The sequence below is a fragment of the Leucopleurus acutus genome, assembly GCF_964270905.1.
Source record: "Leucopleurus acutus genome assembly, chromosome: 14".
Classification (NCBI taxonomy): domain Eukaryota; kingdom Metazoa; phylum Chordata; class Mammalia; order Artiodactyla; family Delphinidae; genus Leucopleurus; species Leucopleurus acutus.
Genome location: NC_139156.1, coordinates 27948197 through 27964542, shown reverse-complemented (window position 1 = coordinate 27964542; position 16346 = coordinate 27948197). Strand labels below are relative to the sequence as shown.

Below are 16346 nucleotides of genomic sequence, written 5' to 3'. Positions count from 1 at the left end.
CCCTACCCAGCCAAAAATAAATTAATTAAATAAATTTTAAAAAAAAACTTTGCTGCCTATATCTACCTACACCAAAGAGATATTTAATACTAAAACTGAGGAAGCATTAAGAGAAGAGCCCTTGATGTTAAAGGGTGCCATGGCTAGAGTCCTTGAAAATGTGGACCCAGGAAAGCTGGGAAACCAGGCAAGACATACCTAAACCACATATATCGGGGTTACCCCAATTATGATGCCACCGTTTCATGCACTATCCTTATAAAAGATTACAGAAAGGTGACTAAGGTATAGTAGAATTGGTAATGAGTGATTTCACTACAGAGAAGCCATGGACTTCACCTGTAATTTTGCAATCCAAGCTGCATGCATCAATGATTCCGTGAAGACTGTAGGATAATCAATACCATGACCAAACCATATGTTCATCCAATGCCAAGAATTGATTCTCTCTGGAGTTACAGGGTCTGTTAAGGGTAGCCCATCATTGATTGGCTCATGCGATATTGCAAAATTAAAGCAGTCCAGGAAAAATGTATGAAGACAGCTTCAGACACGGCAGATAAATGCATCACCTCCTTTACCACAGGGCATGCTCACTCAGTACACAAAAGGAGGCTCTCAAATTGTTCTATAGAAAGGGAAGAAATATTTAAGTAATTAATATATGGATTGATTTTTAAATCATTTAAATAGAGACCATGTCATTATCGCTTTGAAGGGCGTGAACTCCTTGAAACACATTATCAAACTTTTCCTATGTAAGTTGGTACAACTGAGGCAGGAGATAGATGGGCTCCAGGCTAGACATTTACAACTGGTCTCCTGTTCACACTTCCTGGGGTAAGAAGAAGATGGGCTCCAGGCCAGACATTCATTACTCGCTCCCTGTTTACATTTCCTGAAGCAAGAGACAAATGGGCCCCAGGACTACATATTTATGACTGGTCTCCTGTCTATATTTCGAGATCTGCACCTCATAAAAACCAGCAACAGAAATAAGGTAAATAACCAGACGTTGGACATTTTTATGGCAGGGACAGAGTGGGACTACACCCTGTTAAAAGATCAAGAGGTCATACATTTCCCATCCTTGGGGCAAGGGAAACATCGCACATGCGCAGAAAGGCTCCTTGGGGGTCAAAAAGGAGGGGGCACCACCTCGTAATACGTGATGCTAAGGCCATCCCATAGGCCTCTGGGCTGTAATCCATCTTGGAAGAAAGTTGCGCACGCATGTTGGGGAGGCTCCTAAGGCAGGTCAGGTGTGGAAAAAGCAACCAGATAATTGGCCAAAGGTAAACAAAGACCCAGAAGAACTGACCTATAGAAATGACTTAACCGTCTCTTTACTGCACTCCTCCTTATTAGGGAGGATGCCCCACCCTTTCTCTCCAGGTGTGCATCTCTGCCTTGCTTCTATCTTAACTAAACAAAGTGTTTCTCTGTGCACCCTCCCATTTGTTGCTGTGCTATGTCTCTAATAATAAACTTTGTACCTGTTTTTACAGGTTTGCCTCTGTGAGAAATGCATTTTTCACTGGGGGCAAGAGCCAGGGGGTCCGGTGGCCAGGATTCCTAGTTTTCATCCAGGCTACCCAGGTTCAATTCCTGGGCAGGGAATTAATATTTCGCTTCACAGCACCACTATGGAAAACAGTATGGAGGTTCCTCAAAAAACTAAAAATAGAATTGTCATATGATACAGCAGTCCCACTCCTGGGCATATATCCAGACAAAACTCTAATCCAAAAAGATACATGCACCCCTATGTTCACAGCAGCATTATTCACAATAGCCAAGACATGGAAGCAACCTCAACATTCACCAACAGATGAATGGATAAAGAAGATGTGGTATACATATACAAAAGAATATTACTCAGCCATAAAAAAGAATGAAATAATGCCATTTGCAGCAATATGGAAGGACCTAGAGATTATCGCTAAGTGAAGTAAGTCAGAAAGAGAAAGACAAATACCATATGATATCACTTATATGTGGAATCTAAAATATGACACAAACGAACCTATCTAGGAAACAGAAACAGACTCACAGACATAGAGAACAGACTGGTGGTTGCCAAGGCAGAGGGGGTTTGGTAAGGATGGAGTGGGAGATTGGGGTTAGCAGATGTAAGCTGTTATATATGGAATGGATAAACAACAAGGTCCTACTGTATAGCACAGACAACTATATTCAGTATCCTATGATAAACCATAATGAAAAAGAATTTTAAAAAAGAATGTATATATATATATATATATATATATATGCATAACTGAAATACTTTGCTGTACAGCAGAAATTAACACAACATTGTAAATCAACTTCAGTTAAAAAAACAAAACAAAACACACCTTCCCTGGGGCTCAAGAACCAAAAGTGAACAATGTTTCCTTGGAGTTCCCATCAGAAAGAGCCTTTCAAAGAAATCTCAAGAAGCTGTGTCAGGGACAGGAGGACTATGGACAGTGGACCAGAGAAAAAAGTCAAAAGGAAAGAAGAGTCAAATACTGTGGGCAGAGGTAGGTAAGAAGAAAGCAAAGTGGACCAGAGCTGCGGAAAGAGACGAGAGAGAAGAAAGGAGTTGCTGGGAGAGTCAGGCCAGGATACAGAAGTACCCAGCAAGAAGCACTGCCCCTGACTCCTGCCTTCACTGCAGGCTGGCAGTTCCTGGCAGATATATATATATATTTTTTTGCGGTATGCGGGCCTCTCACTGTTGTGGCCTCTCCCGTTGCGGAGCAACAGGCTCCGGACACGCAGGCTCAGTGTCCATGGCTCACGGGCCCAGCCGCTCCGCAGCATGTGGGATCTTCCCGGACCGGGACACAAACCTGTGTCCCCTGCATCGGCAGGCGGACTCTCAACCACTGCGCCACCAGGGAAGCCCCCTGGCAGATATTTTGAAGTGTGAGTTAGTTTCTACAAAGTACATCAAGAGATCCTCCTATACTGAGATTATTGCCATCAGCCATCAACACCTCGGGAAAGCCTCCTACACTTCCCACCTTCGGTGGACATTTCATCTCTGTTTACACAGACCGCCTTCTAGTATAAACCAACCAAGGCCTCTTATCTATATTTATGTATATCTACATGTGCCTAGAAAATGGCTGAAATTATATACACCAAACTATTAATAGTGGTTAATAACAGTGGTCCTATTGGACTTTTTAAAACAAGGACTATGCATTAGTTAAAATTACATTTTCCTCTCATACTTGCCCTTCCAGACTCAGCAAAGCTCTTTCATTTCCATAGTCTGAGGTCTTAGCTGGCTCTTGCTGCCTCCTTCGACCCCTGCCTCCTCCAGGCTGAAAGCCAGAGATGTTAAAACAAACAAGCAAGCAAACGGCAATAACTTTAGGCTTCCCTGGCATTGACTCTGGGCCTCCTCGGATGTGAATGGTTGCCTGCCTCTGGGACCTGCAACAGTTCCCAGGTCTCTCTGACCATTCTGCCCCTCACATCTTGCCATGGTCCAGAGCACTCCTTCACTATTACATTCATCACACCACATGTCACTGTTGGTTTACATGTCCACCTCTTTTGCTCCTTGAAGGCAGAGGATGAGTCTCTCTATTTCAAACCCTTTAACAGTTGGCCTAGGGCCTGACACATAGTAGGACTTCATAAATGTTTGAATGTATGAATACTCAAGCTCTCATTGTCTCAACTGTCCTTTTCCTTCATGCTGTGAAATAATCTGCTCACCTTTGAGAACCACTGCCCTATGCCTCATTTCTGTGACTAGCACCTCCACCCAGACCTGAGAATCTGCCTGAACTTAAAACCCTAGACGTCCTGCTGCCACCACTCCATAGTGTAAAGAGATCGTTATCAATATTATTAAAATCCCTTACCTGTGTACCACATTGCATAGTTTTCAAAGAGCTTTTCCATGCAATATCTTGCTATAGCCGGTCAGCCATGGCCTGATTGTTCCGCCTTACCCATGAGCGGTTTCCTATGAATCATGAAGTTCAGAGTTTATATGATTAGCTCAGGGTCGTTCAGCTGGCGAGAGGCAGAGTCAGCACTCAGACTCATGCCTTATGAATACGTGCTACGTGTCCTTTCTCGGGCCACTTACACTGGTGGTGCCCCAGATTTCATCAGCTAGTGCTGCCTGCACTTCCGTGCTTGACTGAAGCATAGCTCTTCTTAAAAATCCTTTCCCTGATCCTAAGATCTAGCACTTAAATGTACCACTGTACTTCTAGAGACCAATGACAGTCCCACATGGGGGAAACTAAATGACAAGTTGTCACTCAGCATTGGACAACAGGATATGTCCAGGCCCACCGGTCTTGTAATAGTGATCCATGCCCCGGAAATTCTGGGACACCAGGGAATTCTGCTATAGCAAATACAGGTCACAGCCTGCTGGTACGGCCTAAATCCCTATCATTTAAGTTGAACTGACTCAGATTACCTCACCCTAGTACTAGAAGGACTTTGTAATTCTCTGGGTCTGGATAGGCCAAGGGTAACTGAGTGTGCTGAGGCATGAAATCATCATCCCATGGCCATTCTTAATCCTTGGCAACCCTTTCTAGAGGGCTAATCTTTCTTATCCTTGCTAAGCATTATCCTGGTGTTTTCAAACAGACCTTGGGCTTCCGGTGTGTTAAACTTTACATTTCAATATTTTCCAAATTTATGGAAATGATGTGGAATGACAACTGATGTTTATTGAAAGCCCACTATATGCCACGCACTGTACTAAGTACCTTATTTGTTTTCCACCAGTCTCACAAAGGCAGACATTATCCTCATTTGAAATACAAGGATAACACAACATTGCAAATTAACTATACCCCAATAAAATTTTTTTTAAAAAGGGGGACTTCCCTGGCAGTCCAGTGGTTAAGACTCCATGCTTCCACTGCAGGGGTCACGGGTTCGATCCCTGGTCAGGGAACTAAGATCCCACAAGCCGCGCAAAAAAAAAAAGAAAAGAAATACAAGGAACTCAAGGCCTCCAGAGATTTAAGTATCTTGACCTACATCTTGTCAAAGGCACGTGTCTAGTAACTGGTTGTACCATCATTTGAAGCAAGTCATCTTATTCCAGGTCCCATGCTCTCTCCATCACCACTGTGCCTTCACTAATGTTATGATACTATGTGACCAATTATCTTCTGCCATCATTACAGCCACATGGGGGTTAGGGGCTCACCCACAGATATTTCCTGAACGTCCAATATCTTTCTGTTCCTTTCTTTGTGAATTCTAGGAACGCTCAGTCAAGAAAGACATCTTCTACGACGGTTTCTTAAAAAATTAAAAATAGGACTACCATATGATCCAGTAATTCTACTCTTAGGTATTTATTCAAAGGAAATGAAATCACTATCTCAAAAAGATATCTGCTGAGAGGGCCATTTGTAGCGGCGCTGGAGGCTGCGTTTGGCAGGCACTGCGAAGACGTGCACAGGAGTGAGGCCCCCGGCCGCTGCAGCCCGTCGCCGCTGCGGTCACCTCGCTTCTCCGCGTCTCGGTCGGGACCTGGTCAGCCCGGGTGCCGCGCTGCCGCCCGAACCGGCCCTCCAGCAGCTCCCGGCCCCCGGGACCCCCGCCCGGCCGCTCGCCCACAGCCCGCCGGCCGCACAGGTCCCCGGAGTCGGGCCGAGGGCGGGCGGCGTCCCCATGGCCACCGCCGGCTGGCGGGACGGCTCCGGCCAAGAGACGTACCGGCTAGTGGTGGTCGGCAGGGGTGGCGGGGGGCAAGTCGGCGCTCACCATCCAGTTCTTCCAGTCCTATTTTATAATGGATTATGATCCAACCGTCGAGCATTCCTGCCCAAAGCAGTGTGGGATGGGTGACCGGGCAGCCCGGCTAGATATACTGGATACAGCGGGACAAGAGGAGTTTGGAGCTATGAAAGAACAGTATGTGAGAACTGGCGAGGGTTTCCTGTTGGTCTTTTCAGTCACAGAGGCAGTTTTGACGAAATTTATAAGTTTCAAAGACAGATTCTCAGAGTAAAGGATCGTGATGAGTTTCCAATGATTTTAATTGGTAATAAAGCAGATCTGGATCATCAGAGACAGGTAATGCAGGAAGAAGGACAGCAGTTAGCACCGTAGCTTAAGGTAACATACATGGAGGCATCAGCAAAGATTAGGATGAATATAGATCAAGCTTTCCATGAACTTGTCCGAGTTATAAGGAAATTTCAAGAGCAGGAATGTCCTCCTTCACCAGAACCAACGAAAGAAAAAGACAAGAAAGGCGGCCACTGTGTCATTTTCTAAGAATCCCTTGAATTTTAGCTACCAATTTCCAGGAAAAGCCCTCATCTTCTCCCTCTCTCCTTACAGTTTACATCACGCTGGTACCTTTCTAGCCTTAGATAAATGATCACCATGGTAGCCTTAGACCAAGAAGCTGGCTAATCCTTTCCATGAAGCTAATCCAATGGTCATTCAAGACAGATTTAAAGGAAACACTAAGGCTGCTTCAAGGATTATCTGATTCCTTTAAAATGGATATCTATATACACAGACACATTCTTTTTTTAAGGACTTACTTTTAATAGGGATGAATCAGTTTTGGAACCTAAGCTGTTTGCCAAACTGAAGTCATAGGTTGTGAAATAATTTTTAACTTCTGGAATCATATTTCCTACTGTTACTCTAAATAGAAACACAGGGAGTTTTTTTAAAATGTGAATTTTTGCCTATCTCTAAAAATTTTGATGTCAACTTTAGTTAACCTTAAATACACTGAATTGAATCCACAAAAGTGAGACATCTCAGACCTTTACCGATGCTATAGCCTTTGTTTTCCAGTGGCCAAAATACCAAAATGCCTATTGTATTTATAGGTTAAAAACTGTGTGTAAAGCCTTTACTATTATTCCTAAAGATAATATTCTATGTGGCCAAATATTTGGACTTATTCTGGACTTAGTCATTTTAGTGTTCTTGGTTTTTTAATTTAACCCTTTTCACAGCCATGTTGAGAGTAAAAATAAATAATTCCTGTCTGTCTTCCTTTTCAAGTATTTCTATAAGGGATTCAAAAAAACTAAAACTGTTTTGTTTGTAATATAAAATATGGAATTGATCTTTCCAGGGTCAGAGATGATCAATGTTTTGCTATATACTTTTATACATTATTTTCTTATCAAAGCAGTTAACAAGTATTTTCATATGTTTGTAAGCAAATATGCTTTCACAGCATACCTTGTGTATATGTAAAGATAAGTATTTAATTCTCACTGTGCACTTTTAGCTGACAAAGGAAAAAAAAGTCAAAACTACAGAAACTGTGGTAAAGCCTTATATGCTGTTCTGGTCCTGGCTGTACCCACCTTTGGCCAGTCACATAGCTACTCAAGAAACCTTCCCAATAGAGTACAACATGATGAGAATCTGAAATCACTTCCAATATCCCCTACTAGATATTGACTGTTATATCAAATAGTAAGTGGTAAAACGTTTAATTGACAATTAGTATAACTGTGGATAACTTCTGATTTTGTTTTTAATTCTGTGGATTGTGTTTAAACAATTCAAAAGTATGTTCCTGATTTTAAGATACTAAGTGGTATTGCACAGTTGTCACTTTATTGAATGTGTACAACAGTTCCATGAAGTTTTTAAAGCATACCCTTGAATAGCTTCAGGTGCTAGAATTAAAATTGATCTGTTATCACACACACACAAAAAGATATCTGCACCCCTAAGTTTATTGCAGTATTATTTACAATAGCCAAGACATGGAAACCACCTGAGTGTCCACTGATGGATGAGTGGATAAGGAGAAGGTGATATGTGTGTGTGTGTGTGTGTGTGTGTGTAGAAAGAGAGAGAGAGAGATTGTATGATCTCACTTATTTGTGGAATCTTAAAAAACAAAGAAAACCAAACAAACACACACACACACAAAAAACCCAAACAAAACAAAAACAACCCCCCCCCCCAACTCATAGATACAGAGAACAGATTGGTGGTTACCAGATGCAGGAGATGGGCAAAATGGGTGAAGGTGGTCGAAACATAAAAATTTCCAGTTATAAGATCAATAAATCCTGGGGTACAGGACTGGTGACTATAGTTAATAATACTGTATTCTATATTTGAAAAGTTGCTAAGAGAGTAGATCTTAAAAGTTCTCATTACAAGGAAAAAAATTGTAACTATGTGTGGTGATGAATGTTAACTAAACTTACTGTGGTAATCCTTTCACAATATGTAAATATATCAGATCATCATGTTGTACACCTAAAACTAATACAGTGTTACATGTCAATTGTATCTCAATTTTAAAAAAGACATATTCTTCCTGATCTCCAAGCTTACTTCAGCCTCTCCTGTTAATGCAAGATTCCACCAATCTATGGACAGAAGCTTAAAATTCTCTACAAGAAAGTAGTGAACAGAGGCAGGCATTTCCTTACAACCAGTAGCGGATAAAGAACATCCAGTTGATGTTAGTTGGTGTGTAGATACAAGTCACCAAAGGCCAAGGGTCTCTGCCCTCCTCCCCAGCTCCATGGTGACCAGACCCAGCCTTGTCTTGGCTCAGAGCCGCTCCTATGGGGGGGAGTGGGGGCAGTCCCAGGTGCACCTTTGAGATAACAATACTGTCTCCTAAAACAAACAGCCATTGTTTCCACACAAAGACCTTCAATGTTTCCTCCATCAACAAAAGGCTACAGCCATCCTGCCAAGAAGACAAAAGGCTGGAAGCCCTTTCAGAAACAGCATGACAGTGGGAGGGAAGGGGTGGAGGCAGGAATATCATTCTCCAGCACTTTCTCTGCCCAGGAATAGGACTGACTCCACCCATCAGGGACCCTTCTGAATTACTGATCACTCCTGGACTATTCATAATGACAATAATAACAGCTTCCTAATCTGTGAAACGGAAGTAATAATATCTATCCCTTACAGGATTGTTGTCAGGATCAAATGAGATAATAGGTATGAAAGCTCTTTGTCAGGTTTAAAGGGCTGCACGACTGATATGGTTATTATGAAAAGATCGATGGTTCACCCACAATGCCTGCATTAAAAAGATAGATCTATTTTAGCCAGATGAGACTCCAAATAGCCCTGGTGTCTAGACCCACCCGGTTCCTAGAATAAAGCATAAGGGAGAAGAAATGTGCTCAGTATCGCTGACCACTATAGTTTACTGGGGCCCATCCCAGGCCAAACTGCTGTGCAGGTGATGCCTGACTTAGTTGACTGTTCTTTCCAGCCCCAGGAACCCACATCCTGGAAATAAGCCCTTTGATGGGTGGTCCCTCACCTAAGGTCTAATGTGCCAAACTTCACCCCCAATCTTCTTCTTTGCCTGTCTTCAAATATACTTCTTATGCAATTTACACAAAAGTAAATACACATAGTATATTAAAACATGAGAAAATTGTCCATCCTCACTAGTAACCAAAGACCAATAAATTAAGGTAAATTGTACTATGTTATGCCTATTCAGTAATAAAGAATATAAATAAGAATATCCAATGTTAATGAAGTTGTGACAAAAATTGGTATGATCTTACAGTGCTAGCAACATAATAAATTTATATGATTGCTTACAGAGGCAAAATGACAACACACAGCAAGTACCAAGAATACATTCTGGTCTTTGTAGTAATTTTCTCTCCCTGGAAATTCCGAGATAATTCAAAAAAAGTGGTGAAAAAATGCAGCAAGCATAGATACATTTACCTACTCTAGGCAAATACTGAAATAACAAGAGAAATGCTTTAGCTAATTGTGGTGTGACTGTAGTCATTAAAATGAAAATACAAAAACAACTTACAAACATGAGGAACTATGATATAATTGTAAGTGGAAGTGTACAATATGATACAACTAGGCAAAATATATAACTATATGGATAAAGTTTGGTAATTAGAAAATAACCTTTGGTACTGTGGTGGTGAATTGTATTTCAAAATGTTCCTTAAGTTTTTACATCACCTTTTAAATATGGCAATAAAAAGAAAGAAAAGTAATCAGCTGGTAGAATTCTCTCAAGAGTCTGCTTCTTTTAGGGTAGGGCAGGGAGTTATCCTTGATAAGATGTTGATGGGTGTTAATAAATTAATGTGTAACAAATTTGCATGCAAAGAGACTGCTTAGAATGTGAGTCAGGCTGCTAGTCCCCAGTCTGATTCCTACTTCTGCCACTTATTTGCTGTGTGGCCTTAGGCAAGCTATTTGCCATATCTAAACTTTTCCCGATTTGTAAAATGGGAGTGATAACAGAACCAATTTCTTAGAGTTATTGGGAGTAGTCAATGAGATAATGTACCTGGCATTGTGCCAGGCACATTGAAAAATTATTCAATAAAGCTTTGTTGTTTATGCTGTTGATAATGACGATGATGATGGTGGTGGTGGCAGTGATAAACTGGGGTCTTCTGGAGAAAATGCCTTAAAGTTTTAATGTCAGAAGTGGATGCTGCTCAAATGATACTATCCCTAAATGTGGAGCCAACTACAAATTTGAAATGTATTTTAAAATAGACATTCTAGGGACTCCCCTGGTGGTCCACTGGTTAAGAATCCACCTTCCAATGCAGGAGACGTGGGTTCAATCCCTGGTCGGGGAACTAAGATCCTACACGCCACGGGGCAACTGAGTCCAAGCACCGCAACTAGAGAGCCTGCGTGCCACGACTAAGACCCAAGACCCAACATAGCCATAAATAAATAAATAAATAAATAAATTTTAAAATAGACTTTTTTAAAAGGACTTTAATTTTTAGAGCAGTTTTAGGTTCAAAGCAAAATTGAGTGGAAGGTGCAGAGATTTCCCATACACCCCTTACCTCCACATACACACAGCCAGAGTGGTACGTGTTACAACTGATGAACCTATGTTGACACATCACCATTACCCGAAGTCCATACTTTACATTAGGGTTCACTCTTGGTGTTGTACATTCTATGCATTTAGACAAATGTATAATAATGACATGTATCTACCATAATAATGTCATACAGAGTAGTTTCACTGCCCCAAAATCCTCTATGCTTTACCTACTCATTTCAGCTTCCCCCAAGACCCCGGCAGCCACCAGTCCTTTCACTATCTCCATAGTTTTGCCTTTTCCAGAATATCATGTAGTTAGAACCATACATTATATAGTCTTTTCAGATTGGCTTCTTTCTTGAAAGGTATTTTTTACAAACAGACTAAAAGATTAAGTATTTTGAAATTCCCCTAGATAACACAAAGATAAATACTATCAGTAATTGTGTTAGATTCTTTATATATGTTATGTCCATAAGATAAGTATTATTGTCCCTGTTCTACCAACAAGGAAGTGCCTAACATCACAAAACCAATAAGCAGAAGAGCTGGTATCTGAATCCCGTTAGTCTGACTCCGATGTTCTATCTTTCCATCATGCCATAGTATTTATCTTAATGCCAATATGGGTCCTGGAGCATCTGAACCCAGTTTCAGGAATTGACAGGGAAAAGCAAACTGGTACAGTGCATATCCATATCATGGCAGCATATCACATGTCATGGCAGCTCTTAGAAGACAGCATCCTGATAGAACAACACAACAGCCACCCTGCTTTATACCAGATTCTATGGCCAGGACTTGCATCCCCGTCCTTAGGTAGGACATCTTAGTCAGCACACTGACTAGCAAAATTAGGTGGGTCTATTTTAGTGTTTCTTAACATTTTTTGTATTGTACCCTAACCCAGGAGCCTCTTTAGACATTGTCTTCCTAATCACCCTCCACCCTAATCAAATTTTAATACCACATATATTCTCTACATTTGCTTATGTACTATAGCCCTTTGGAGAGCCAAAAAGCTATAGAAATATCTAAGTGGGATTTTTTTGCCCTGAAAGAAACTACTTCCACCCCTCTGGGGGCTATATCATCCCCACTGAGAATATATAGTCTAGTTGCAGGTGGCCAGAGCTCAGGGAGGCTGAGGAAGCGGAGATGCCAGACAGGTGAGGTCAGGACCCTGGAGAGCACCAAAGAAGCCCTACTGAGACCATGTCCAAGGCTCAGTGTTGCCTGAAGATTAGCCTGAAGGAAGGAAGGGGCTGGGAGAGCATGGGGCCTAGGAAACTAGTTTTAGTGGTATTTTGTTACGTGTTGTAGGAACCATCAGAATGTGAAGGCCTCCAAATTCTCTTTCATAAGAATGTTCTTGAGGGGGCTGGCGTTTGTGCTTATAACTCTTCAGTGGCTCCCCACAGGGTCCTCAGGATAGCATCCCAATTCCATATCATACCTTATAAGACCCTTCATGACCCGCCCCTGCTTAAACGGCCAGCTTTGTCATCTTTTACTACTTTGCTCTTCAAACTCCCTGCTCCAGCCACACTGATGCACTCTCACTAGACCACGCCCTCTGTCACTTCTGGGACTTGGCACATGCTGTTCTTTCTCCCCAGAAACTTCCCTTGTCTTTACCTCTCTTTCAGGGAGCTAAATTCTCCTCATTTTTCAGATTTTAGTTTAGAAATTATTTCCTCTGCATGTCCTCATATATTCCACAAATCTGGATACAACTGAAGTAACAGCATCACAGAACTCTGAACTGGTCAGACTGACTATGGAGTATTTTGTCCATTACTGGGCATCATATAGATCAGGCCTAGAGACAGGCAACCAGGATGGTGAGCATTATGGAATATTTTTTACTATATGCTAGGCACAGAGGTAATGACTTCATGGATATTGCCTCATGTACCTTATGTAATAATCTTATTGGACTGGGTAGGTACAGATGAGAAAACTGAAACTCAGAGAAGTTAAGCAACTTACTCAAAGTCCCTCACCTGGTAAATGGTAGAACCTGGTGTTTGAACCCAAGTCTGTGTAAATTCAGAGCCCATGCCTTCAATCTCTGCATAATATCACTTCTGGAAACCATATTATAATGACTGGTTTAGTGAGAAACTAGAAGGTAACTAATCCAGAGAACATATTACCAAGGAGAAACACGATAGCCACATTCAGTCACAGTGGAAGGGTTGTCACTTCGGAGAGTAACAGGGAAGTAGACGGCTCAATAGAAGGAAGTTCTCAAAAGGAGAAGATGAGCCCCTGAAAGGCTCAAGGATCAGTCATCTCTGTATATCTCAGTCCAATGTCTGGCATAGAAAGGGGAGCTCTGTGGATGAAAGGAAATAGGGCTTCCCAACAGTAGAAGAGCTGCCCCATGAAAGAGTGAAACTCCCGTGGATGTTCCCCACGATGGGGCTGCTCGGTCACCTGACAGAGAACCACAGGAGGGATCTTGGAGAAAGGATTTCTGCATCCTTGAACTAGATGACCTCTAAAGCTCCTGGCCACTTCAGGATTCTGTAATTACTGGACTGAGTCCACGACTCAGACTTTGGCAAGTTACAGACCATCTAGTATTTGTCGGTGCATTGAGATCTCAAAAAGTAGAGAACACAAGTGGATAGAACTTAAGCTTCCCACCCTGAAGCCAGAATGGTTCAGTCTAACTCTGGGGAGCTAAAAACCTCCCAATCTTTCTCCAAAGGCTAACCTGGAAATGGAGATATTTGAGTCATTTATAGAGAAAGGCTCTTCCTGCAGGTTACAGCTGTTGTCACAGGATCTGAAAAAGGAGAGAAACACTCCTTCCTAGCAGATGGTTGAGATAAAAAGTCAGTATGTCAACAAACGAATTTCTGAGAGTCATTGCTGAAAGGAATCAAATGGGCCCCCCAAAAATGTACACTGGGTTGACTGTTGTTCCCCATATGCTCTGCCTCCTTTCACTCCATGCTGATGGCCTGTGGTAAACATGTAGAACTGTCCCGTCTATCCCCACAGAGTGAGTCCCAACAGAGTACAACCAAAACAAGTGTTCAGCTTTCCTAGAGGGCTCATACACATGTGGATAGCTCACAAAGATGATGAAATTTTTAACCAAAACTTATATAATCAGACCTTCAGAGTCTACTTGCAAACGATTCATGCATCCTAAAAAGAACAGAGGCTTCTGTGGGGTATAAAGCCACCTAGTAATGGAGGCACCTTAGTTGTAAGGTCCAAGCTGCAGCTTCAATCAACACACGCATACACACACAACTCTATGAAACTAGCCAAAATTCACTTGTGCAAAAATTTAAAGAAGCAATTAATAGAAAAGCAAAACATGTTTATCTGTAGGCCTTATAGCATCTGTTTGGTCCACCTTTATTATTATCTCTAATTCTTTGACTCTATTCTTCCATGGTTCACCGATCTATCTATTCACTTGCTTCTCTCAACTTAGAGACCAAACCTTCCCAGCTTATATCTATAGATAGATCTTCAGATAAGCTTCCCTCAAAGCCTGTGGCATGGTGTTCTTTCACATGGGAGAACCTTAGCTGCACTGACTACCACACCATTTGCATCTTTAATCCTTTTATTAGGGATCTGAGCTCTAAGGCCTGCTGAATCTTTTCCCTCCTGCCTCCAAAGAAATGTGGATCAGACCTAGTATAGTAACTCTGTGAAACCCACCAAACTATTTTTTCTGAACAGAAAAGAGTGTCTTGGGACTTCCCTGGCGGCACAGTGGATAAGAGTCCGCACTTCCAATGCAGGGGGTCCGGGTTCGATCCCTGGTCAGGGAACTAGATCCCACAAGCATGCCATGGCTAAGAGTTCACATGCCACAACTGAGGAGACTGGGAGCTGCAACTAAGGAGCCTGCCTGCCACAACTAAAACCTGGTGCAACCAAATAAATGAATAAATAAATAAATGAAAAGGAGTGTCTTCCACTCTTTACAGAAGGGTAAAAACTTCCACCTGCTAATAGAAAACAGTGGCTGTTAAGTAGATATCAAGAACCTGAACTTAAAAAGTGGATTCCTCTTATAACACTTGAAGAAGTAACCTGTATTAAAAGCTTTCCAACAGTCTGCCTTTTTCTCCTGAACTCAGTGACAACTTCCTTTTAATTAAAAAATCTTAAGCTGAAAAGGTATAAAATAGAATGTTATTATTGATATAAAGATCCCAGGGCACAGCCTGCTCGCACAGATGGAGGCTGTCCCCACAGATGTTGCCCACAGAGGTGTGTGCCCAGTTGTTGTAAACATAGATGTTCTCACACACAGATGTGCACAGAGACAGATGTTACTCACAGAAACAAATGTCCACCAGGAACACGATGTACATCAAAAGCTCCCTCAGGGTGGTCTTGACATAAAGTTCCTGGTTCTCAGCTGTGTTCTCAGTCAAGGTTGTTCCCCAGAGTCCTAAGGGAGGGACATTGGAAAGACGCCCAGGATTCCCAACAGCAGGGCTCCTTCCAGTTACCCTACCTATCAGTCCCTGGACTTTATTCTCATTTCCACCCCAGCCCTTTTACCTGTCACCTTATCTCAGGTGGGGCAGTCTAAGGCATCATCACATCTGTGTCTTCCCTCAAACTAGCTCCCTCATACCCTTCTGGGTCCCCAAGAGATGACTGTGCCAGGCTCTCCCTCTGGGAGACCACTAAACTAGCCTCTGTACTCTGGGGCATTCAGCTCTAACGCAGACCATTCACAAACCCCAAAGACACACTGAGATTCCACCTCTTCTTCAGACTGTATTCCCTTCCAACAGCTTCTGTGGACCCCTTCTCCTCACTCCAGTATCTCAGGAGAACCCTCCCCCACCAGGTACCTCTGATGCCACGACAGATCTGAAGGCAGCAACTGGACACGAGGGTCTTGTGTGCCTTCTCCTGGGGTCCATCTTCAGGCTTCTTGGGCTGGGATGGAGGAGGCACCTCACTGGAGATGGTACAGATCCTTGGTGTCCCACGCGGGGAGGGGGCACCAATGTAGGCGGGGTTGTCCCAGGCTCCGCTCCCCAGCTTTTGTAGCTCCTGCCCCTCGGGACATTGCACAGCATTCATGGGGAATGAGGCAGGAGACCTGGCACCTCAGGTACCCACTCTCACCTGGGAGGAAGAGAGAACAAAGGCACAGCCCAGCCTAGCCAGCAGAGGGCAAAGGAAAGGGAGTGTGAGAGCAGCTGGTCTCACACAGCCTCTGTCTCCTGCCTTTTGTAGGAGGGAAGCAGGTGCCTGTTCAGGGGAATAGGAGGGTGTGGAGACTGGGGCTGGAAGGAAGGAGGGGTGAGAGAGGTGAATGTTGTGGCGAGAGGAGGGCTGCTTGCAGATGGGGCCTGGGAGGGATGGTCCTGAGTCAGACAAAAGAGGTGATGAAAGAGCAATGGGTGGGCCTGGGAGGAGAGGGAGGCTGGCCGACTCCACAGCAGGTCTGAGTTCATGTCCACTAAAAGCTCCTGAAAGGGCCGCCATGGATCGGGGTGGGGACCAAGGGCAGGCACAGGAGACTGAAAAGTGTTGCCTCCCTCCCAGGCTCAGCCAA

The 16346-nt window shown here is 43.0% G+C and overlaps 1 protein-coding gene and 1 pseudogene across 2 annotated transcripts in view; one reads left to right on the top strand and one right to left on the bottom strand.

Moving 5' to 3' along the window:
- The window catches only part of PKD2L1 (polycystin 2 like 1, transient receptor potential cation channel), a gene marked incomplete at both ends in the record, with an annotated part of 34024 nt that extends 18156 nt beyond the window's left edge, over window positions 1–15868 (bottom strand). The window contains 2 exon segments of the mRNA XM_082854074.1: window positions 15108–15221; window positions 15634–15868. Of these exon segments, the coding sequence (XP_082710200.1) occupies window positions 15108–15221; window positions 15634–15868 (349 nt within the window).
- Window positions 5656–6264, top strand: LOC309971113 (ras-related protein R-Ras2-like; annotated as a pseudogene). Its single transcript has one exon. The product of its transcript is annotated as a ras-related protein R-Ras2-like (transcript).
- Window positions 15869–16346: the final 478 nt, after the last annotated feature.